Below are 26,466 nucleotides of genomic sequence, written 5' to 3' on the forward strand. Positions count from 1 at the left end.
TGATGTCTCTACTTTTTAGTATGTTGTCCAGATTTGCCATGTCTTTCCTTCCAAGGAACAAAGTGTCCTTTAATTGCATGGTTACATTCACGATCTGCAGTGAGGTTTTTTTTTTGTTTTTTTGTTTTTTAGATTTTGCAAGGCAATGGGGTTAAGTGGCTTGCCCAAGGCCACATGGCTAGGTAATTATTATTAAGTGTCTGAGGTCGGATTTGAACCCAGGTACTCCTGACTCCAGGGCCGGTGCTCTATCCATTGTGCCACCTAGCTGCCCCCTGCAGTGAGTTTTGAGTCAAAGAATATAAATTCTGATCCTGCTTCCATTTCTTCTTCCTCTATATGACAGGAAGTGATGGAACCAGCTGTCATAATTTTTATTTTTTTAATATTAAGCTTCAAGCCAACTATTAGACTCTACTCTTTCACCCTCATAAAGAAACTTCCCAATTCTTCATTTTCTGCCATCAGAGTGGTGTCATCTGCATGTCTAAGATTGTTGGTATTTGTCTCAGAATCTGACTTTTGATTTCTCTAGCCTAGAATGTCATATGATGTCCTACATATACAGTAAATGAATAAGGTGACAATATATAATCTTCTCTTTCCCAATCTTAAACCAATCAGTTGTTCCATATTCTACTCTAACTATTGCTTCTTGGCCTACATAACAGGTTCCACAGGAGACAAGTAAGATGATCCGGTACCCCTATCCTTTTGAGGACTTGATACATTTTGCTGTGATCCACACCGTTAAAGACTTTAGTGTTGTCAATGAATCAGAAGATGTTTTTCCTGCAACTCCCTTGTTGTCTCCATAATTCAGAAAATTTTGGCAATTTGGTCTCTAGTTGCTCTGCCTCTTTGAAAACCAGCCTGTTCTTCTGATAATTCTTGCTTCATTAACTGTGAAGCCTAAGTAGGAACCTAAGCATAGCCTTGCTGGCATGTGAAATGATTGTAATTATTTGGTAATTTGAACATTACTTGGCATTTTTCCTTCTTTAGGATTGCGATGTAAACTAGTTGCATTTCCCAAATTTACTGTGATATTGAATGCAGCACTTTAATAGCATCATCTTTTAGGATTTTAAATAGCTCAGCAGGAATTTTTTCACCTTCATTAACCCTATTTTTAGCAATCCTTCCTGAAGCCCATTTGACTTCATTCTTTAGGATGTCTAGCTCTAAATCAAAACTCACACCATAGTGGTTAATGTGACATTAAGAGCTTTCTTATATAGTTCTTCTGTGTACTCTTGCTATCACTTCTTAATCTCTTCCACTTTGGTTAAATACCATCTTTTTCTTTGAAATATTTTTATTGCTGCCACCTGTACAATATTGTATGCCTCTGTCCAGAGTTCTTCAGGCACTCTATCAAATCTAAAGTTTCTTAAATCTATTCTTCACTTCCTCTTCATATTCATAAGGGACATTACAGCTCCAGGTCTAGTGTTAACAGACTGTCTAGAGCTTCTCTGAATTTTAATGCAACGTATATAATCAATATGATTTCAATATTGACCATCTGGTGTCCTTGTGTAGAGTCACTTTTAAGTTACTGAAAAAGAGCATCTGCTAAGACTAGTAAATTATCTTAATAAAACTCTTTTAGTCTCTGACCTGCTTCATTTTGTACTTCAAAACCAAACTTGCCTGTTATTCTAATTATTTTTTGATTTCCTACTATAGCATTCCCAATCCCCTATTATTTTGGTGTTATTTCTAACACCCAGTTTTTGATGTTATTTCTAGAAGATGTTGGGTCTTTAAGGAACTGACCAGTTTTGGTCTCTTCTGCATCGGTGGCTGGAGCATAGACTTGTATTTCTTTGAATGGTTTGTCTTAGATTCACACAGATATCATTTTGTCTTTTTTTGAGATTATCCTCTAGTACTGCTTTTCTCATCCTTTCGTTAACTAGAAGAGCTATTCCATTTATTTCTGAGGAATTCTTGCCCAGCCTAGTATATGTAATGATTGCCTGGATTAAATTTACTCATTCCCATTCAATTAAGTTCACTGACACCCAAGATGTTAATGTTTAATCTTTCCATCTCCTGTTTGACTGCATCCAGTTTACCTTGACTCATAGATCTTACATTTCAGGTCCCTATGTAATACTGGGATCTTTACAGTATCAGACTTTTCCTTTATCACCAGACACAATGGTAGCTGAGCTTTCTTTCTTTCTGGGGGTATTTGTTCATTGTCCTCTGTTCTTCCTTAGTAGTGTGTTGGACACTATGATCTGAAGAGTTCATCTTTGGATGTCATCTTTTATCATTTTAATTCTGTTCATGTAGTTTTCTTGGCAAAGATTCTGGAGTGGTTTGCCATTTCCTTTTCTATTGGATCACCTTTTGTCAGAACTCTCCATGATGACCTGTCAGTCTTGAGGTAACCCTGTATGTTGTGGTTCATGGTTTCATTGAGCTACATAAGTCTCACCCCTTCTCCCTACTCCTGCCATGACAAGTCACTGATTCAGAGGAGGAAATAAAGAGAACCCCTCCTTATGGGGAAAAGAAAGTTGCTGAGAATTTTTCTGCACCACCCACCTCTCTTCTATAAAAGACAACTGACAAAGACTTACATACCCAACAGAGACTGTATATTGCAAGGAACAGTCTAGAAGCATCAGTATGATACCTTTCCCAGAAGACAGCATTAGCCCTGTTATATCAAAGACTTGACTTGCCCCCCCCCCACCAATCCTGTGTTCTGGTCACATGAGTTACCCCTTTCATAGTATACTTTAGTCATATGTGTGGACTACTTGTATCTACGATTTTAGGTTCTTCTGAACCCATAGCAGCCCTCTTGTCACTAATGGTGTATGGATTTGTGGAAGTGTGCCCTAGGTTTATGGGCTAGTTTTATTATTACCTTTCCCCCCATAATATTTCCTGAAATGTCTGCTTTAAACAGACTGTCCTCAGGATGACAAATCAACATGGGCTTTTAAACTATGATTTGAGTAGATATGGATCCATTTGAACTTGGACTGGCCTTGATAGGGAGACATACTTTTCAAGTTATGATACATTATTTCCTATAATTCTTTCTCACACATTCTGTATTATATTCTGTATTAACATGATCTCTGATGTTATATTATCCTCCTTCTAGACTATAAACTCCTGCGAGGGAAGGCACCAAACTCATCCAAGTATTTTGCTTTTTTCTCAGCACTCAGAAGAGATGAATAACAGCCATACAGGATGATGCCCAATAAGTATCTGCCATATTGTCTCTCAAACAAGATTGAGTCTCTTAGCTAGATCTTAGACTGTCTCCACAATTCACTGGATTAAGCACTTAGAAGGCATTGGTGGACACTGATTGAATTGATGGATGTCACAGAGAGGCTATATTGATGACATCATCTTGGACTTGGTTCCAGGAAGAGATCATAAGCATCATTCCCCAATTTTAGGAGGCCCTGCTGCCCTATCTGGCTCCCTGCCCTGGAAGGGAGAAGGTTACCTTGAAGATTTTCTGAAGCTGCCAGTCATCCTCCACCATAAAGATGTTAGCCCTGGAGTTCTCAGCAATGAACCGACAGACTTGGAAGGAGTTTTTGGGATAAATGGCCACAGAAATGCCTCTGAAAGCAAAAATAATGAGACAGGAAAAGAAACCAAGGAGGCAGAAATTCCCTAAGTATTTATTTCCCAATTAGAGGATCACAGGAAGAAACTACAGAGGTCATCCCCTTCATGTTACAAATGAGGAAAATAAGGCCCAGAAAGGCAATGTTATTTGCCCAAGATCATACAGATAGTTATCACTGGAGACAGGATTTGAATCCAAAACTTTTGTGACTAGAGTGGATCTTTTAGGGAAAGAACTTGGCATTTGAACTTGGATTCAGGGGCTTTAGGTTCAGGCTGCTCTAAAGCTAAGATAGAAAGCCAAGTCACTCTGGTCAGACCTGGTCCTTGAGAATGTCCCCGTCTCCTATCAACTACTCTAACACTTTGCAGTTTGCAAAGCACTTCACCCCCAATAACTCTTTGAAGAAAGGAATAAAAGGATCACTATCCCCATTTTACTGAGAATATAGGCCCAGAGAAGGGAAGACTTTTGTCCAAAGTCACACAGCAAATCCAGGCTCTTTGGTCCCTAGTCCTGGTTTCTTTCCTACTGTCCATTGCTGCCCAATCATCACAAACCTACAGGCACATGAAGAGAAAGCCAAATTTGACTGACCTCTTAGAAGTTCAAGCTGGTTTTACTATTGCTAAAAGAAAACATTCAATTCCAACACTACCCACCTAGTGTAATGGGAAAATCACTTGGGGAAAAAAGGAGCCTGAAATACAAACACCCATCTCTGTTACTTACTAGTGATGTGACTTTGGGCAAGTGAATTTGCCTATTGGGGCCTTGTTTTTCCCATCTATAAAATAAGAGAGTTGACTAGATGAACTTCTTTTTCTTTTTTGCAAGGCAATGGGGTTAAGTGTCCAAGGCCACACATCTAGGTAATTATTAAGTGTCTGAGGTCAGATTTGAACTCAGGTACTCCTGACTCTAGGGTCAGTGCTCTATCCATTGTGCCACCTAGTCTTCCCCTTATATGAATTTCTAAGGCTCTTCTCATCCCATCCCCAGCTCTAGTTCTATTGTGTTTATGATTGAGATTCTCATCTCTGTGAATCATGCTACAATCAACCAAAACCTCCCTGAACTGACCCCAAATTCCTCCTTACCCGGCAAAAATGCTGGCAATATTTATAATGAACCATTCAAAGCAGCTTTCACCCAGGATCCCAACACCATGAAAGCGCTCCAGTCCAAGCTGTGGAAACACAAAAATATTTCTACTGTTCTCAGGTGTCTGTTTATCAAGACACTTATAACATGGATCAAGCAAGATCAACACATGATACACTTGGGGAAACCAGAATTGAGATTTCTCTAGTAATGATATAACTAATTTTAGGTAGTAATTTTTTGATACTTCAGGGACTCATAAATTCATCAGTGTGGAGGCTCTCTCCACAGGTCCCAAGCCACCAGGAGACAATACAAGGATACATAAGGGGATACAAAGAAAGGCAAAAGACAGTACTTACTCTTAAAAAGCTCATAGTCTAATGGGAGAGACAACATACAAAGAACTTTGTACAAACAAATTGTAGACAGGATAAACTGGAGATAATCTCCAGAAGAAAGGTGCTAGAATTAAAGGGGAATTAGAATAGACTTCCTTTTGATTGTCAGGCTTAATAATGTAAGCTTTGCCACCCTGGAAAGTTCTGATAGGGTAGAAGCTCAGTTGAAATAGCCTTCAAGAGAACTAGGTCCCATCCAAGTCACAATGGAGCATCTGACAAAGACTTGAAAGAAGTGTTTACAACCACAGCATCAATGTGGATGGGGATAATAATGAGTGGAAGCATAGGAGGAAGTGAGAGCCCTGTTACCCTCTGCCCTGTCAGACCACATCTTGGAGCATACTCATCACTGCCATGTTTTAGAAGGTCAACCAGGATGATGGAGAGCCTTAAGACTCCTGGCTCTGTCAACACTTGTGTGATCTTGAAGAAGTCATTCAACTTTTCCATCGGTAAAGTCCGAATGAATCTGAGTTTTAGGTTCTTCAAAGGAAGGGGTTAGACCAGATGACCTCTAAAGTCCAGATCTAAATTCTATGGTTCTATGTAAAGATGGTTAAAAGAACTAGGGAATTGTAGACTGGAGAATAGAAGACTTAAAGAAGGCATGAGAGTTGTATTTTGAGCTGTCAAAGGGCTGCCATATGGAAGAGGTAGAAGATTGGTTCTATTTTGCCTGAGAGGAAAATAACTGGGAACAATAAAGGGAAACTGGTAAGAAACAGACTTAGGCTCAACAAAAAAAGAAAACTCTCTTTTAAGAAGAGTTGTCCAAAAGCAGAATGAGTTGCTAGAGGAGGGAGTAGGTTTCCCTAAACTGGAGGGCTGCAAGCACACTGGTCCAAGATATTCTGAAGAGAATTCTGGCTCAATCAACCAATCATGTTCAGGCATGGGTATATGAAAAATGTGAGGGAAGGGATTAGATGTCCTCTGGGGAGCTAAAGTGGAATCACCTTATCCAGAAAATAAGGGTATTGGACTAGATATTCCCTAAGAACCCTTCCTATTCTGACAATCTGATTTTCATTCTCACTAGGTAACTGAAATTTATTATCACAATTGTAATAGATTGGGTATCACCTCAACTAGGAAGCATTCCAATTTTTTCCTTGGTTAAAAATCTCACCCTCTGCCCTAAATTTCAGAGCTGGATGAGACCATAGAAAGCATCTTCTCTGATTCTCTCAATTTACATGTAACATTCTGTTACAGTAATATATACAGGCAGGTTCAAAGAGGTTATTTGTAACTTCTTTGTAACAAAGAGGTGGGACCTATATCTAGGTCCTCTAAGGATGAAGATTAAGATTAATCCTTGGCAATTTTTTTTAACTTTTTATTTTTTATTTATTTATCTATGCCGCCAGAACGAGGATCCTCAGAACTAGGTGGCATAGTCTTCCTGAAGTCAGGAAGACCTGAGTTCAAATCTAACCTCAGACATTTACTAACTGTATGACTCTGGGCAAGTCACTTAACCTCCATCCACCTCAATTTCTTCAACTGTAAAATGGGGTTCTCTTCTCTTCCCTCTCCCTCTTTTCTCTTCCCTCTCTTTTGTGGATATTTTCACTTCCAACTTTTTCTGAGAAAAATCAAGGTGTTCTGTGTTGAACTTTCCAGTTCTTTTCCACTACACCTCAAACCCTCTATAGCTCCTTCTTTGTTCCAGTCCTCATTGATAACAATAAATAAATGTTCCCCCAAATACATGTATACTCACTAATGTATACTATATAAAGTAAACATAACATTTAAAAGGGATAAAAATCAAACATTTTAAATAATTATTTTTTACATAATAGTACAAAAACCTTAAACAATGGCAATATGATTAAAGGAAAGAAAAGGAAAGAGAAAACAAAGGAAGACAAGGGAAGGAAAGGAAAGGAAAGGAAAGGCAAAGTAAAGGAAAGGGGCCTCATCAGTCTCAAGACAAGTCTTAAATCTTAAGACATACCCTGGGTCCCTTTGTGAAACCTTTCAAAGCTAAGTAAAGCCAGAACTTGCACCCCACTGGCTCAGACTTCCAAGGTCCTAGCTCCCTACCATGCCACAATGTGACATTGGAATATGACATCATTGGATTCATTAATCCAAATTTAGATCAAGTTAAATAAGGATAACTTCAGAAAAAGACAGGACTTTTAGAGTGTCCTAAGGAGCTTCTTAATCTTTCATGAACCTTTGCTCAGGATCACGGACTTAGAGCAAAATGAACTTCAGAGGCCATTCAAGGGTCATTCTTACTCTGGAACCTAGCCATACTTGTAAGATCTGTGGGTTCAGGATGTCCCCAAGCTACTCAGTGGTTTTGGACTAGGTGAGATATGAGAGTTCTGAACTGGGGGTCAGGAATGCTGAGGACTAACTATATGACTTTAGATAATTCATACTCCCAACTCAGGACCGACATTTTCTCATTTGTAAAAAGAAGGAGTTAAACTTCCATATGACCTCCAAATATCCTTCTAGCCCAGACATTCTATGTTCCTAGAATGACAGAATTGAAGACAGGAAGAACCTTTAGCTCTACTTCCTTTTATAGATGATAAAAATCAGTCCTAGAGAGAGAGAGGAGATGACTTTTCCAAGGTCCCATAAGCATCAAAGCTGTCATTCCAGCCTATGTCCTCTCTGAATTCATTTATTTATTTGAAGATACTTCATAGCTCTGACATATATGTTTATGTTCTAAGTTACATCCTGGACCTGACCTTCTCTTGGCCCCTTAGAGCCACATTTTGAAAAGTCTGCTTTCTATGGCTTGGGTACTTAGAAAAAGTTAATGAGCAGGGCAGCTAGGTGGCACAGTGGCTAGAGCACGTAATAATTACCTAGCTGTGTGACCTTGGGCAAGTCACTTAACCCCATTGCCTTGCCAAAAAAACCCTAAAAATTAAAAAAAAAAGTGAATGAGCCACATTCATGATGACAAAGAATATGGTCGTTACCTTCAGTAAGGATTTTGCTGCCTTCCGACACAATTCATAATACTCGATATAGGTTACAGTTTCCCAATCATTCTGTTTCCTTGTCCCCAGTGCAATTAAGTCAGGAAATTTTGTGGCAGTTTCAATCATCAGCTCATGAATAGTTAAGGGATCTTCAAACTTCTCTTTCTTGTTCCTCCTCAGGATAACTTCCCCATCCAGCTGAGAAGTGCAGAAATCCATGGGATCTGTGAATGGAGTCAGCAGGTTGAGGAATAGTGTGGCATAGTGGTTCAATTGCTGAACTTGGGGTCAGAAAGATCTGGGTCTGTATCACATTTCTGGCACTCTCTGAGTCCCAGTTTCCCCATTTGTAAAATGGGAAAATACCAGAATAACATTCACCTCACAGGGTGGTTATAAGACTCAAAAGAGATAATATGTGTGAAGTGCAATGTCTATTTAAAGCAATCTAAATACCCTAAATATGCTAGCTATGAGGTTTGGGGTCTCACTACCATTTGGAATTCTTATCCTCAAGTTTATCTGACCCAGACCTCATTCCCAGCTTGGGGCCTGGGTGGGTCCTTCTGATCCCCCAACATTAGCTAGAAGGGGGGGGCAGTATTTAGAACTGAAGAGAGAAGAGGAGGGGTGAGGCAAGGAAAGGATAGGAGAGCTGGAAGGGAAGGGAAGAGAAAAGAATATGAAGTAGAGTGGAATAGAACAAAGTAGAGTAACTTTCTTTTTAATTTAACTTTCTTTTTAATTTTTTAATTTCTTTTTAATTTTCTAAACCAAACTACCTCTTCCTGGCCACCAGTAGCTTATATATGTTATCTCTCCCTATTAGAATGTAAGCTTGCTTTCCTATTTGCATTCTTTATGCTCCACAGTTAACAACTGTTAAACAATTTTTTTCAGCCATTCATGGATCCAAAAAGATCAAAGAATAAAGAAAAGGTTTGGTGGGAAAAAGCATCATATACACAGGACAAGATACACTTGTGTGTGAAATCTATATAATGGAGGAAGGGTCAATGGAAGGGAAAAACAGGAGTAATATTACTATGGAAGTGTGCTTCCAGACCACCTGGGCAGAAGGAAACAAAGGAGGAAACATCACAAGACTGGCACAGTGTTTTCGCTGATATAATAAGTTCAAGAGACTACAAATATCTCTAGGCAAACCACTAGGAGGAACAAGGACTGAGATTTCACTTCCAGAAATTATAAAAAAATAGGTGACTAGAATACCAGAAGCAATTTTTCTATTTCTGCTACAAACAAGTGACTGCAAATCATATTTAAAGTCTAGGTTTGCCTTCCTCTTTACAAGAGATGATGAAGGACTAAGACAAACATGAAGAGTTCAGAGAAATGGGGGGGGGAAACTTGTAGGAACTGAATACAGAACCAGACAATATCTACAATAATTTAAATGAAAACACACCAAAAAGTCAGCCAAACTCAGATTAAAGGCAATGCCTGATATAAGTTGCAGAGGATAGATGAAACACATTTCCCTTCTTTTGGTAGAAAGGTGTAGGACCATGGATGTAGAATGTTGCATACATTCTCAGATGCAGTTCCTGTCAGTTGGTTTTGCTTAACAGTTTTTCTTTGCGATAAGAAAGGGTTACATAATATTTTTAGGAAATGTTCATGTTCTGGAGCAAAAGACTCCAGAAAAACTTTTAAAAATTGAATGTAGCAGAGTGGACCATGGCCAGCCAGGCTGCCCTGATGCCCATCTTCCAGGTGGGAGAGGACTGCCAGCTTTCCTGGGCCGATGCGCCCACCAGCTACGATGGGCCCAACTCGCACCTGCAGATCCTGAGCAAGCAGGTGATGGAGCACTGGGAGACCCCCTACATGCACTCGATGGCCGCTGCCGCCACCTCCTCCCAAGGGGGAAGGGTCCTGGAGGTCGGCTTTTGAATGGCCATTTTTGCCAGGAAAGTGCAGGAAGCCAACATCCAGGAGCATTGGATCATTGAGTGCAATGATGGCATCTTCCAGCGGCTTCAGGAGTGGGCCCAACATCAGCCCCATAAGGTTGTCCCCTTGAAAGGCTTGTGGGAAGAGGTGGTGCCCAATCTGCCTGATGGACATTTTGATGGAATTCTATATGACACCTATCCGCTCTCTGAGGAGACCTGGCATACTCATCGATTAAACTTCATCAAGGCTCATGCTTTCCGCCTGTTGAAGCCTGGGGGTGTCCTCACTTACTGCAATCCTAGAGAGAACTGCTGAAGACCAAGTACATAGCTATCAAAAAGATGTTTGAGGAGACCCAGATTGCAGCCCTGGTGGAGGCAGGTTTCAAGAAAGAGAATATCAGCACTACTGTGATGGGTCTAGTGCCCCCTGAGGAATGCCGCTACTACTCCTTCCCCAAGATGATCACCCCAACAGTCATCAAACACTGAAGATGCCAGTTTTCTCTTCCTACTAGGCTGACCCTGGACTGGGGGCACCAGGGACTTTAGCCTGCTAGGTTTGCTCAGTAGATCCCAGACAACATATTAACAGTACTTGACAGGGGAACTTGACACAAGAAGAGAGGCAGAGAGTAAGCAGGGGATTGAGGGACTCTCTAGACCTGTCCCCCAACTCAAGGCCCCAAGGGTAATAAAGAGGCTTCTGTTTTAATCCAACAAAAGCATATTAAACTCTGGGCAGAGCCCAATGCTAGACGTTAAGGTTTAGGATTTTTCTGTCTTTTGATTTGTCTATCATCTTAGTCCTTGAAAGCCACTCAGGGCCTTAATTTGTTTCATTTGTAGAAAACGTACATGTACCTGCTTGACAGGAAAGTTAATAATTAGGCTACCTATATGGAATGTTCTTCACCAAAAGCCTCTCCGAGGAACTGCTTTAAGGAAATAGACTTCCCCTTTTATGTAGGGGCTTATCAAATGCTCAAAATGGTGCTGGAGAAGTCCAGAGAAGTCTAGAGCTTGACCGCCTAGCTTTGAGGGGTTTATACCCCATTTTAGACAGACTATTGCTAATCCAATAGTGAGTCTAGGGGTCAAATGCGCCTATTATGAGGTTCCCCCTCATTGGAGGGCTTTAAAGAATCAACATCTACTTGTTGGGGATGGGATTCTTGTTCAGATGACAGCTGAATTAGATTGGGTGGCTTCTGGGGTCTCCATAGCACCCCTTGGGATCAGGGAAAATGTTTTTAATCTTTCTTTGTAGCCTCAGGGTGTAGCACAGTGCCTGATACTTAATGCTTAATACTTTCTTGTTAACCCCTTTCCTTTGAGATGGGTGGAGCAAAGAGTAGCCCCATGTTATAGATGGTAGAGAGGCATTGGATCTACTAGAGAAGACCCAGGTTCTTGTCTCACTTCTGGTGCATACCAGTGTGACTGTGGGCAAGTCACAGAGCCTGGTTCCTCTAAGAATCTTCTTCGGATTAAGCTGCAGATCTGCATCAGTAGAGGAAATTTCTTCACTGGAGTGTCCCCTTTCATTGCTAAAGTCAGAAGTTCAGTCCCTTTCCCTTTATAAGTGAAAAAACTGAGAAGTGATTTGTTCTTAGACACTAAAGTTGGAGTTGGGATCTGAACTCGGGTTTTGAGTCCCAGAGGCTGAGGGACTCTAGACTCCAGCAAGTTCCACCGTCCCATTTGTTCTCTTTCAGTCTGTTTCCCTATGGAAATCCATTTGAAAGTCTTGATTTTTACTAATACACTGTGAAGCCCCCCTCCATCTTTTATTCAGATTTTGGTGCTCTTCAGACCAGGTGCTCTACTGGGGTGGCAGAGGTCCTATGGGGGAAGGGAAGGCCTTGTATTTTCTCAGTTGTAGCAGAAAACCTGCTGCTAAAATAATAAAGCAATTCTGACCTCAAAAAAAATTGAATGTAATGGGAGCAGTGGGGCTGAACAGTGAAACACTGAACACCAGCCCCCTTCCAAAGTTGTAGTCAGGGAAAGGATAGTCTCTTGAGAATGGTGGGAATATTCATCAATAGTAATCTATCCCATAATTTAAACAAGATTTCCTTCTCTTTTCTCCATTTTTCCGTTCCTCTCTTTTCTCCTTGCTCATAGCTCTCTTCTTTCCAGGAGACTGCAGGAGTTATTTTCCCTTCATAATTAGTTTTTGACTTGATTAGGATACATCCCATATTTCCCTCTAAATTCATTCTGCTTTTGTCTCTCACCCTCCACTCATTCTGTAATTTAGTCCCACAAAAAAACACTGGTGCACTCTTAGGCAAGATGTTGTAAGGTTTAGTCGATCATATTTCAAACTCATTTCTCCTCCATTACTTTGATTTGACCTCTTTCACTCATTTCCTCACTTAGAAAGAAACTTCTTAATGGTCCCTGTGATATCTGTTGTTCTTGATTGCTATATTTGTTTAACCTGGTTTAGCTAGTGTCTGGAGTTCTTGAGAAGCAAATAATTTCTTCAGGGCTAGCTTTCTTTCTAGGCAAAGCCTGAACAAATCTTTTTTCTTTTTTTAACTGACTGTCCATATTTTTCCAATAATAGTTAGACTCAAGGGGGTGGCTAGGTGGTGCAGTGGATACAACACCAGCCCTGGAGTAAGGAGTACCTGAGTTCAAATCTGAGCACAGATACGTAATAATTACCTAGCTGTGTGGTCTTGGACAAGCCACTTAACCTCATTGCCTTGCAAAAGCCTAAAAAAAATAATAGATTCAGATTTATAGTGTCTGTCATACAGGGCTGCATCTTGAGCTTTGGAACACATTTTCCTTCTGTGTTTTCTGAGGAGTGCAAAATAGTTTTGTTTTATCCAAAATTTCTTTTCCTTCACATTTGAAGGTCTTTCTTCTTGACACTAGTAAAATTTGTTGTTTCTCAATGGAACCACTATCTTGGAGTATGCAAACATAAATTTTTTTGATTTTTGTTTTTTTTTCCTAGAGATTACCTTTGGATTCTTTCAATTGGTATTGTTTTCTGTGTTCAAACATTCTAAGCATTTTTTGTATTATTTCTTGTATTAGAGTATTCACATTTTTATTTATTTGTTTATTGTGTTCTTCTGGGTGATTTATAATCCTCAAATTTCTGGGCTTAATATCAGTATCAAATTCCTTGGAGATTATACTTTCTGTAATGTTACTGCTCTTTGCTTTTTTTCCTTTCAGATTGTCCTTCGCTTCCATGTATTTACATCCTCAATTAGTTCTCCTCTATATTGTTTCTTCATTGAGATCTGTCACCATGAATTCATGTTTTATTTGTTTTTATTCTGTCAATTATTTCCCTGTAGGGGTTAGGAAGTATTAGCCTTCCCTGTTACTAGTTCATTGAGTTTTTGTCTTATTTGGGTTCTTGGTGTACTGCATTGTGGAAAAAGCAGAAATTGCTTTACCTGTGACACTGTCATAATTCGTATTTTGGAAAGGTTTGAAATGTAATAAGGATTAGAGAAAATGCCAAGTCCTCCATCTTATTGCACCTGGGACCAAGTCTCATGGTTCTTGAGTCCTTTCGGTTGAAGGTGCATCCTGGCAAGAATATCCTTCTCTGTGAAACATTTGTGGAAATCATCTACCTCTTCCTAGGCAGACAGCACACAACTTGGGATTACTCAAACTCAAACAGAGGCCAAAAGACTGGAATTATCCTTTTCTTTGGATTGCTATTTAGCTACCTGTGCTAAGGGAAAGGAACACAAAGCAGAAGAGACAGTCAAAGACTTGGGGCCTAGTCTAGTCTCAGATCCACCAGGGCAAGCAGATATTCTTGACGTGATGTGCTTTTAATTATCATGATATGTGAGGAAGATAGAGAAATTCCCTGAATCTCCTTGCTGAATGTCCAAGAGCAAGTTTAAACTAAGAGACCACCCCAAAAATTTCTTTCACTATTTAACTCTCATTACCTCTTGCCTGGAGAAGTTTCATAGCCTTCCTGCCTCAAGTCACTTCTCCAATTTACTGATGTTAAAATAGTGTAGCACCCATAGGGCCCCATAGGTCTAACCATGTCATTCCCCTACTCAATGAACTTCAGTGGTTCCTTATCACCTCTAGGAGCAAATACAGACTCTTCCACTTAGCATTTAAAGCTTTTCACAGCCTAGTTCCAAAATACTTCTCTAGCTTCCTTTTTATATTTTAGTTTCCTTCAGGTTCTCTGCGCTCAAGCCAGGGTGGCCACCATACTGTTCCTTACATACATACATACATATACACACACATGCATGCTACTTCATCTCTTTTCTCTGGACTTTTGCAAATACTGTCCCCCACATGCTTATTAAGTTGTTCTTCCTTACTTGAGAGTCCATGGTTTTGTCTTTTTTTTTCTGAAAGTCAGCTCAAGAGTTCTATATAAGTAAATAGGGAAACAATCTTTACAACCAATGATTCTGACAAAGGACTCATTTCTAAAATATACAGAGAACTGAGTCATATTTTTAAAACAAAAAGCCATTCCCCAATTGACAAATGGTCAAAGGATATGCAAAGGCAATTTACAGATGAGGAGATCAAAGCAATCCACAGCCATATGAAAAATCATTATTAGAAAAATGCAAATTAAAGCTTCTCTGAGGTACCACCTCACACCTCTGAGACTGGCCAACATGACCAGAAAGAATAATGATCAATGTTGGAAGGGTTGTGGGAAATCTGGGCTATTACACTGTTGATGGAGCTGTGACCTCATCCAACTTTCTGCAGAGAAATTTGGAACTATGCCCAAAGGCCAACAAAAATGTGCACACCCTTTGACCCAGCAATACCACTACTGGGTCTATATCCTGAAGAGATGATGAAAAAGGGTAAAAACATCACTTGTACGAAAATATTTATAGCAGCCCTGTTTATAGTGGCAAAGAATTGGAAATCAAGTAAATGTCCTTCAATTGGGGAATGGCTTAGCAAACTGTGGTATATGTATGTCAGGGAACACTATTGTTCTATTAGAAACCAGGAGGGACGGGATTTCAGGGAAACCTGGAGGGATTTGCATGAACTGATGCTGAGTGAGATGAGCAGAAAAACACTGTACACCCTAACAGCAACATGGGGATGCTGTTCAACCTTGAAGGACTCGCTCATTCCATCAGTGCAACAATCGGGAACAATTTTGGGCTGTCTGCAAAGGAGAATACCATCTATATCCAGATAAAGAGCCGTGGAGTTTGAACAAAGTTCAAGGACTAGTCCCTTTAATTTAGAAAAAAAAAACAGATATCTTATTGTCAGATCTTGTTTTTTCTTAGACTTTTTGTCTCTTCCTTAAGGATATGATTTCTCTCTCATCACACTCAATTTAGATCAATGTACAACATGAAAACAAAGTAAAAACTGACAGATTGCTTTCAGTGGGGGTGGGGTGGGGGAGGGAAGTAAGATTGGGGGGAAAATTGTAAACTCAAATAATATCTTTAATAAAAATAAATGAAAAAAAAGAGTTCTACATAGAGAATTTCCTAATTATCACCCTCACTACCACCTCTACACCACAAAATATTTCCCCCAATCTTGTAAAGACCTTTATACATATATTTGTCTTGCTCTTTAGACTAATGATAATAATAAACATTTAATATCTGTTCAAAGTTTACAAAGTGCTTTATGAATCTCATTTAATCCTTAAACGAATTGTGAATTAAGCTCTATTATTATCCTCATCTCACTCCTTGAAGGTAGGGAATTGTTTCATTTCTGTAAAACCAAAATCTTTGGCCATTGTGCCTGGCACATAAAAGGCTCTTAATAAATAGTTGCTAATTGATTGGGAAAGGAAATGAAAAGTGGGAGAAAAGCTTGATAGAAAATAGCTTAAGGTAAACCAAGGAGATAGTTGGATGTTTGATCAATGCATCCTCAAGTGGTTTGAGTTTGGAGCACCACCTGGTGATCGGTAAAAATATTGTGCCTCAAACTATTGCAGTTATGCTAAGAGGTATATGAAATTCTGAGTGTTGGCAAATATATTCTGTATACTTTATGTATATATATCAGTTAATTCTCATTAACATGGTTTTTAAGTCACAGTTAACTGTTGTCTTTCCAAAAAAAGAATTCTCTTCATCTTCTCCCAAGCTACTTTGACTGTGCTTTGAATTGTAAGAAGGTAAGTAATGTATAATGAGTCTGAACAGATCAGGAGAATACAATCAATAGTATATATTTTAGCAAAGCATGAGACAATATCTCAGGCTCTTCTTGTATAAAAGATGAAAATGTGTGCAGTAGGTTATATAAAAAACCAGATAGATTTTAAAACTAACTGAAGAACTAACACCAGCTATTAATTAATAATAGGTATTATAGATGGAAAGAATACTCCAGGGCTCTCAGCCTTAACATTGTTTTTTGAAAAGCATAGGAACTACTAAATTGTTTGATGATAGAGTTAGCATCCAAAAAGATATAGAAGGGTTAGAATAATTGATCACATCTTAACATAAAATTTAATAGGAAATATGGTCCTGATATAAAGAATCTATTTTTTAATTGGACAAAATGGTTCATCCCTAGAAGCCTGGTCACTTGCTGAATATTTTTTTTTCACTGTGGCAAACCATTGAAACAAAATAACATAATAGCTTCCCCTTCATGAAGGCTCCCTTCTGCTTTTGAAGTGATGGTGTCAGAATGATGGAAGAGGGGACAAGAGAATTCTAAGAATCAAAAAGATTTTAGATCATCTGTAAATATTGACTTGACTGTTGGTACTGGAATGGTGAGATCCTTATTCAATGACCAACAAGTTGACGTACTATGGGAAAAGAATGAGTCATATTGATCTTGACATTCTTACTATAAATAAAACCAGAAGAAAAAGAGAAATTGGAACCAAGTAGGATTATGACTCACAGATACTCCAATGGAAAAGCAGAAAGAGTCAGAAGAGGTGATGGATTTATCATTCAATGAAAAGAAAGAAGAAATACCACTTCACAGGACAATCAATCATCTTGTATTACATTCCTCACAATAAATATTTGCAAAAAGACCAACCTAAAATGCAGCTTTTGCCCCCACAGGAAGAAGTAGAAAAATTCTAGTAAGAATTTGAAAAAACTCTGCAAATTAAATTGACATACTTTCCAATACTCAATAGCTTTAATGTAATGATGGAAAATAAGTGAAGATGGTGGGAAATATATCATAAAGCATGGATTAGGAAAAAGGAATGAAAGAAGCCAGATGAAGAGATTACACCTAAAATGCATGCCTTTATCTCACAAATACTTTCTTAGAGAACAAAACTGGCATGCCCTAGACATGGCAAGCAATGAACAGCATCACACACACAAAAGATGAGACTGAACATATTTATAAGACTGGAAAAGATGTGCTATTGAAGTAGGCAGTCAACCTGAATCAGCTGACAAAATACAGTCAGACCATTAATGTATTAGTCAAAAGCAAGCAGAAAAAACAGTGAGAAAATATGAAACATGTAATTTAAACAACTTAATCTTGAATTATTTGAATAATTAATTTTTGATAAATATGGATAATGAAGGAAAGAAATGGCATAGGTACTGATGAGAATGATTTTATACAGAAGTTTAAATAAAGTAAATGTCCCATTTGCAAATGATGGTAGGCTAGCTTTTACGACATTCTGTCCTGGTTCTCTCCCTGTCATTCAGTCCCCTTTTCTGGTTCTTTATTCAGGTCAAGTCCACTAACTTTAGGTATCTCCTGGGCTCAGTCCTGGGCCTTCCCTTCTTCTTCTATACTCTTTCACTCAGTAGGTTCATCTATTCCTGTGTATTCAATTATCATCCTTATGCCAGTGATTCTTAGATTGACTAACTTCTTTCCTAACATTCACACTCCCACCTCCAATTGACTACTGACCCTTCTGAATTAAATGTCCTGTAGATGTCTTAAACTCCACATGTCCAAAATTGAATTCATTATCTTTCTCCCCAAGCCCTTTTTTCTTCAATAGTTTCCTATTATTTTGGAAAGCCTTACCATCTTCCAAGACTTGCAGGCTTGAAATCTTGGGGGTCATCCTCAACTCCTCACTCTCACCCTCTATTCAATCAGTTCTAAGTCCTTTCAATGCTACCTTCAAAACAAGTCATCTATGTCCATCTTTTTTTTTTTCTGACACTACTACCATTCATTATGGGACCTCATCTCACTCACTTCAATTATTACAATTGCGTGTGGGTTGCCTCATATTTCTCTAGTACATATTCCACTCAGCTGTTAATGATCATTCTAGACCACATCTGTCATTCCCTTTCCCCCATCATTCATTAAACTCCATTGACTCCTTATTATCTCCAGTATTAACTATAAAATCTTCTGTTGGACTTTTAAAACCTTTCATTACCTAGCCCCTTCCTACCTTTCCAGTCTGTTTACACTTTATCCCCCCCCACCCCACACACACACATTCTGTAACTCAGAACATTGAACTCCTTGCTGATCTTCCAACAAACTTCTGTCCTCTAACTCCTGGTACCTTCACTAATTGTCTGGAATGCTCTTTCCCCCTCTACCTTTCATCTTCCCTGGTTTACCTCAAGTTGTAATAAAAACTCATTTTCTGGAGGGGCGGAGCCAAGATGGTGACAAGAGCGGGTCGTGTCTTAGGCACTCTCTCATAGAACTTCTAAACTAAGGACTCTAAATTTTCAAGAGACAGAACCCACAGAGGGACCCAGTGAAGCAGTTCTCCTACTCAAGGCAACCTGGAAAAGAACAGAAAGGCTCTGCTCCCCAGGGGTCGGAGGGGCACCCCGCCAGAGCTGTGGCCTGCCAGAGTGAAAGAACTTTAGCTTCCCAGAGGCAGCCCCAGGGCGCTAGGAGCCATGGCTCCCAGCAGCAGGGGGAGTTTCCTGACCTAAGCCCCAGGAGCACCAGGTACAAAACAGCAGGGGACCTCTGCCAGAGCAAACATGTGAAGCCCAGCCCTCAGGGCACACAGCAAACAGTCCAGATCCAGGAAACAGAAGCAGGCGGAGCGGGTAAGTAGGAGCCTCCAGGGCATGAGCCCATTGAACCTAGGGAGCAGAGTGAAGAGAGACTGCAGAGCTCTGTCCTCTGCCCCAGGAACAGGACTCTGGGGCTCTGACCACATTCAGATCCTAATTGCAGTCTAGGCACACCCCCATAGAACAGCAGGGCCCCCCCACCTCAGCCCCATGGCAGAGGGGGCGCATATAGTCATTCACAGACCAGGAGGGAGGACAGAGCCTCACACACTGAGATCCTTGTGGGAGTGTCCCAAAAGCTCAGGAAGCACCCCAAAAACAGACTTAGGCTGGGAAAATGAGCAAGCAGAGAAAAAAGAGGAACATCATTGAGAAACATCTTGCACATGAGCCCAAGAAGGATCAAAACACTCAATCTGAAGATGAGGAAGCACAAGCTCCTGCATCTAAAGACTCCAAAAAAAAACCCCAACAGAAATTGGGCTCAGGCTGTGACAGAGCTCCAAAAAGACTTCAAAAATCAAATGAGGGAGTTAGAAGAAAAATTGGGGAAAGAAATGAGAGAGATGCAGGAAAAACATGAAAATGAAGTCAGCAGCTTAATCAAGGAAATCCAAAAAAATGCTGAAGAAAATAGCATGCTAAAAACCAGCTTAGGTCAGATGGATAAAACAGTTCCAAAAGTTATTGAGGAGAAGAATGCTTTAAAAAGCAAAATTGGCCAGATGGGAAAAGAGATAAGAAAACTCTCAGGAAAACAAATCCTTCAGACAAAGAATAGAACTCAGGGAGATTGATGAATTTACAAGAAATCAGGAATCAATACTTCAAAACCAAAAAAATGAAAAATTAGAAGAAAATGTGAAACATCTCACTGAAAAAACAACTGATATAGAAAACAGATTTGGGAAAGATAATTTTAAAATTATTGGAATACCTGAAAGTCACAAACAGGAAAAGAGCCTTGACATCATTTTCAAAGAATTACTACAGGAAAATTGCCCTGATATCCTAGAAGCAGAGGGCAAAATAGAAATGGAGAGAATCCACCAATCCCCCCAAGAAAGAGATCCCAAAAAACCAACCCCTAGGAATATTATAGCCAAGTTCCAGAACTCCCAAGTCAAAGAGAAAATATTACAAGCAGCCAGAAGGACACAATTCAAATATCATGGAGCTGCAATCAGTATCACAGAGGACGTAGCAGCAACTACATTAAAAGCTCATAGGGCTTGAAATATAATATCCTGGAAGGCAAAAGAGCTTAGAATGTAACCGAGAATCAACTACCCAGAAAAACTGAATGTCCTCTTCCAGGAAAAAAGATGGACTTTCAATGAAACAGGGGAATTTCAAATGTTCCTGTTGGAATAGCCAGAGCTGAACAGAAGGTTCGATCTTCAAATACAGGACTCAGGTGAAGCATAGAGATTGGAGGAGAAGGAGAAAATATGAGGGACTTAATGATGATGAACTGCATGTATTCCTGCATAGAAAAATGACACTAATAATACTCATATGAACCTTCTCAGTTAATAGAGCAGGTAGAAGGAGCTTTTATAGTTGAAGCACAGGAGAAAGCTGAATTTGAAGATAAAATGTGGTGTAAAAATAGAGTCAATAGAAAAAAGGGAAATGTAATAGGAGAAAGAAAAAGGAGAGGGGGGAATAGGCCAAAATATTTCATATAATAAGATTTTTCTTTATTACAAGGAGCTATTGCAATGATATGGAAGGGGGGAGGCAAGGGAGAATGAGGGAATTTTCGCTCTCATCAGAGGTAGCTAAGAGAGGAAACAGCATATATACTCAATGGGGTATAGGCATCTGGAGTAAGAAGGAGAGAAGGGGGACAGAGGGAAGTGGGGGATGTGAGTGATAGAGGAGAGGGTGGACCATGGGGGGAGAGTGGTCAGATATAACACATTTTCTTTTTTACTTCTTGCAAGGGGCTGGAATTGGATGGCATGTCCGGGACCATAGGGCCAGGTGGATGCTGGGCCTAAGGGGTGGTATGGGGGCTCAGGGCCTATTGGCCCCAGGACCAGGAATCTGTCTGCTGCAACACTCAGCTACCCTACAGCAGAGTCAGAGTGAAAGGAGAGAGAAAACATAGTACATGGTAGTGGAGAAATAACAAAGGAGGGAGTTGCATTCAGCAATGGCAACGTTGGAAAAAATATGGAAGTAACTTTTGTGATGGACTTATCATAAAGAATGTGATCCACCCGCGACAGAGTTGTTGGTGTTGGAACAAAGACTGAAGCACATTTACTATTATTATTATTATTATTATTATTATTATTATTATTATTATTATTATTATTATTATTATTATTTGGGGGGGTGCAGGGCAAATGGGGCTGGGTGGCCTGCCTGGGGCCACATAGCAGGGTGACTGTTGGGTGTCTGAGGCCGGATTTGGATCCAGGTGCTCCTGGATCAAGGGCCAATGCTCTGTCCACCACCCAGCCACCCCTACTATTATTACTATTTTATTTTATTTTGGGTCTTTTTTCTTCTTTTTTTGGTTTTTGCAGAGCAGTGGGGTTGGGGTGGCTTGGATGTCACACAGCTGGGTGATTGTTGGGTGTACGGGGCTGGATATGGGCTCGGGTGCTCCTGGCTCCAGGGCTGGTGCTCTGTCCATTGCTCCACCTGGCCATACCTACAATTATTACTATTATTTTTTTATTTTAATTTTTTTCTCTCCCCTTTACTTTATCGCTCAAGCAAGTCTATATTTTTTTGGGGGAGGGGGTATTTTGTTTACTCTTAAATAAGAATATTTTATTAATGTATAAAACCATTTGTACAAAATGAGAATAAATAAATATTAAATATAAAAAATAAAAACAAAACCAAAAACTCATCTTCTTTTTTTGTCTTTGTTTTTTTAATTTTTTGCAAGGCAAATGGGGTTAAGTGGCTTGTCCAAGGTCACACAGCTAGGTAATTATTAAATGTCTGAGACTGGATTTGAACCCAGGTACTCCTGACTCCAAGGCCAGTGCTTTATCCACTACACCACCTAGCTGCCCCTAAAACTCAACTTCTTAAGAAGGCTTTCCCAGTTGTCCTTAATACAAATGCCTTCCCTCTGTTGCTGATTTTCAATTTATTCTGTAAATCTTATTTGTACAGTTGGTTACTTTGCTATTGTCACCATTAGACTGTGAGTTCCCTGAGAGCAGGAACTTTCTTTTGTCTTTGTTTTTTTATTTTAATTTTATTTTTCCAATTACATGCAAAGTTAGTTTTCAACATTAATCCATTTCAAGTTTATGAGTTCCTCATTTTTCTGCCATCCTCCCTTCCCCCATGGAAGCCACAATTTGGAAAAACTGTACATGTACAGCCAGGTTTAACATATTTTCATATTAGTTATGTTTTGAAAGAGGAATTAGAATTAAGGGTAAAAAACATGAGAAAGAAAGAAAAGATATGAAAGAAAAATTTAAAAGTAAACAAATTTTAAAAAAAAGAATGCATGTTTTGCTCTGCATTCAGACTGCAGTTTTTTTGTTGTTGTTTTTTTCTGGAGATGTTTGTCATTTTTCCATAATAGGTCCCTCAGAGATGCCTTTGATCACTGAACTGTTGAGAGTTTCTGCATCTGTCATAGTCGATTCATCTAAATGTTATTGCTAATGTGTACAGTGTTCTCTTGGTTCTGTTCACTTCACTCAGCATCAGTTCTTTCAAGTCTCCAGGTTTTCTAAAGCCCAGCTACTCATTATTTCTTCTAGAACAACAGTACTGCATCACATTCATATGCCATGGCTCATTCAACCATTCCCCAATTAATGGGCATCCCCTCAAATTCCAATTCTTTGCCACTACTAAAAGAACTACTATAAATATTTTTGTCCACGTGGGTTCCCCCCCTTTTATGCTCTCTTTGGGGTACAGACCTAATAGATTTTGCCATTCTTTGTAATCCAGGAGCTTAACATAGAGTCTAATATGTAATAACCACCAAGTAAATGCTTACTGAATAACTGAATAATTGTATCAAGCTCTAGAACCCTGAAAGAGCTTCCTGGAAGAGATCTGTAACTATTTAAAAATTCTGGCATAATCATCCACATAAGATAGACCAAACAGATGAAGAATGGTTGTTACCCTAGATCATAATGTGCAGTAGAAAGGTCAGTTTTTAGAGTTTGTCCATTACTGTGAAGACCAGCATAGATAGTATATGAATGAATAATAAGCTAAACAATAGGATGATGGTGAATTGGCTTGACTTAAGAAAATTGCAAAGTTCATTTGATAATTTTAGAGTCAAATAGAAATAAAAACCCATCTTTTAATGTTAGGAGTGCTGTATGGTGGCAAAATATGGAACACAAGTCTCCAAAGAATTGAAAATTAGTATCAGAGGGCAATGAAGAGGCTCAGGGTGGTTGTGAATGGGAATCAACCTAGAACCAATGAACAAATTCAGAGAAGACCAAGAATAGACAATGTTGTCTATAATTTTAGAAAAGATGGGCTGACCAAGTAGAGGATGACAGGACAGCCCAAGTATTCCTTTGGTATCTTTGAGAAAATGAGCAAGGTCTTGGCTGTTGAATTTATGGGAGAATAAGAAAAATAATTCACACAGAATTGCTAGACACACACAAATTGCTACCTGTATCATTAGTTGGAACATTCAGATGAATAAGATTATAGGTATATTTGAATAAATTTCACACTCTGGTTCAAAAGATCAACTCCATCAGTTAAGAACAAAATATGTCTGGCCAATAGTTCATATGAACAATTTTAGGGTTCTTATAGACTTTAAATTCAACATGCATTATCCCTCCATGATGAGAATTAGAGCAGCAGTTAATACTTTGTGATCTCACTATAATGAACCCTGATGAAATCAAAGAAAAATTTTATGAAGACCTGGAGACCCTTATCATCAATGTACCAAAAGGATGACTTTAATGCTAGAGTGGGCATGGCAAGGAGTTTTGGGGAGGAATGGAGTTGGAAACAGCAGCAGCAAAGGTCACCTACTACTGAAGACTTGCACATCTCTTGACCTCATCACAAACACTTTATTCTGTTTGCCTAAAGGCAATAAAACTTCCTGAATGCACCCTCACAACACACATTGACATCTAGTAGACTATATGATTGTAGGGAAAAGAGACAGAAGTTAAAGAAGTTAAAATTGATTGTGCAGCATGGGAGACACTGGCATAGGATTGCCCAGCATGGCATGCCCTCATCAATGAGGGTCCTTTGCTCTATGAGCAAGGTAGAATTGAAGCATTCAAAGTAAACATGAGATATATAAGTTTAGAGTACCCACTCCAAGTGTTCATATGAACTATTTGTGCCCAACCTGTGGTAGAGTATTTCAGACACACTGCAATTTGTCTCTAACATAGGAATGTCAGTTTGGTCTTTGATAATGAAGGACAAGAATCAGCCAACATAGACAAAGGACCTGGGTATGACTTGACTATGATGGGATGTTATCTAAAAAAAAGGAGTGAGAAAAAGGAATGTACTGGAGATAGGGAAATTCACTTGGAGAGGTAGAATAGGGTAAGTAGTTTCACATAAAAGACGTGCAAAAGTGCTTTTATAGTGGAGGGGAAGATGAAGGGGAGCACTTGAACCTCTCATTGGAATTGGCTTAAAGAGGGGATAACTTACATTCTCAGGTATAGAAATCTCTTTTACTCTATAAAGGAGGGGAAGGGGATAAGAGATGGGATGGGAATGGATTGGGAGAGGCAGAAGCAGAAGACTTTTGAGGATACACAGGGTGAAAGGAGAGGGGGGAAAGAGCATAAATGGGAAATAAGATGGAGAGAAATATGCATTAATCATAATAGAAAAATATTTACAGCAAGTTTCTCTGATAAAGGTCTCATTTCTCAAATATAGCCAAATTTTTTGAAAAAAAAAAAGCCATTCTCCAATTGACAAATGGTCAAAGGATATGAACAGGAAATTTTCAAATAAGGTAATCAAAAATGTCTATAGTCATGTAGCAAAATGCCTACATCATTATTTATTAGAGAAGTAAGAATTAAAACAATGTTGAGGGACTACCTTGCACCAACTGGATTAGCTAATGTGATAGAAAAGATGTAGGAGAACTGAGACATTAATGCACTATTGGTAGAGTTATGAGCCGATTCAAACATTGTAAAGAGCAATTTGAAATTAGCCCAAAAGGCTAAAGAAACCATACCACTACTATGTCTGTTTCACAAACATATAAAAGAGTAAAAAGGAAGAGGACTTATATGTACAAAAATATTTTATAGCAGTTCTTTTAGTGGTGACAAAGAATTGGAAACTGAGAGGATGCCCATCAATTAGGGAATGGTTATGATAGTATATTTTTGTACTGTACCTGAAAAATTTTACATGAATTTTCCTGAAATAACTCAAAGATTTTTGCAGCAAGACAAGTGGAAGGGAAATATGAGGAGGTACAAGAGGGAGTAAAGAAGTAGCTACAAGTTATTTGTGATCTAGCCCAAGAATAAAAGAAAGATGTGTTCCCACAACCTTTTGAAAAGACCTCTTCAGTGGAACTCAGGTATAAAAATAATACTCTCTTTAGGTAGACCTAGCTAGGTTGGAAGCAATAGATGTGTTGGGTTCTTAGAAGAACTGTAACCTCTAATCATGGCATCAGTCCTCAGCAGCCGGCAGTGGCTCAAGGCTTGACTTCATCTGCCATTATGACACCCATTAGGAATTGGACAGATACTCATGAAAAAGTAGCATGATACAGAAAGCACAGACAAAGAACAGGTCACCAGCAAAGACAAAGAATAGCACAGAGTTGCTGATGTAGAGGGGTGAACTCTGAACTGTCCTTCCTGGGATGCCATCCAGGATAATACTGTAAGTTATGGGGACTATACAAGTAAGTCACAGGAAGAAGGGTGATTAACTGCAGGTGGGAAACAGGGGAATGATTTAGGGGAATGATTTAGGATTTTGGATTTAGAAGAATTTTGGATTTAGACAGTTTAAATATTTTTAAATATTTAAAAATTTAAATATTTTACTGTTTAAATATTACTATTGTATGTTTTGAAACCTTGTAAGGTTTTATAAGGAAATTGATAGCTTTGTAAGGAAATTGATAGCCACCTTTGGTGGAGTTCCAGATTCTAGTATTCCCAGGTTTTACTTGGTTGGGAGTCAAGGAACCAATTAAGAGGTAGGTCCTTAATGTAGTCAGAAAAGAGCTTCTGGTCTAAGATTCAGCTTAAGACTCATCCAGTCATGTCTGAAAAATATTTGTGGATAGATTGATGAATGTATTATAAACAGCTTTTTTAAAATGAAAAGTCTTAATTTCTTCTTTCATTCCTCCAAAGTTTCTCAAATCCTCTTTTATTTCAGTGGGGATGGCATTCCAGATCCTATCCTCCAAACCTCCCAAAATAACATTTATGGATTCCCTCAACAATAATATTTCAGGGGGCGGCTAGGCATAGTGGA

General features: G+C 39.1%; 1 protein-coding gene and 1 pseudogene across 4 annotated transcripts in view; one reads left to right on the forward strand and one right to left on the reverse strand.

The window, feature by feature from the left end:
• The window catches only part of LOC141500547 (long-chain-fatty-acid--CoA ligase ACSBG2-like), an 88,851-nt gene that overhangs the window by 59,429 nt on the left and 2,956 nt on the right, over positions 1-26,466 (reverse strand). For all 4 annotated transcript variants that reach the window (XR_012471957.1, XM_074203776.1, XM_074203777.1 and 1 more), the window contains exons 3-5: positions 8,085-8,311; positions 4,720-4,808; positions 3,491-3,611 (exon numbers count right to left, since the gene is read on the reverse strand). Coding sequence is in view for 3 of the 4 variants with exons in the window: in XM_074203776.1 (XP_074059877.1) it covers positions 3,491-3,611; positions 4,720-4,808; positions 8,085-8,311 (437 nt within the window). In the remaining variant the exon portion in view is untranslated. The remainder of the gene's footprint in view (positions 1-3,490; positions 3,612-4,719; positions 4,809-8,084; positions 8,312-26,466) is intronic.
• LOC141497269 (guanidinoacetate N-methyltransferase pseudogene) lies at positions 9,624-11,984 on the forward strand (annotated as a pseudogene).

This window comes from Macrotis lagotis, chromosome X (genome assembly GCF_037893015.1).
Source record: "Macrotis lagotis isolate mMagLag1 chromosome X, bilby.v1.9.chrom.fasta, whole genome shotgun sequence".
Lineage (NCBI taxonomy): Eukaryota > Metazoa > Chordata > Mammalia > Peramelemorphia > Peramelidae > Macrotis > Macrotis lagotis.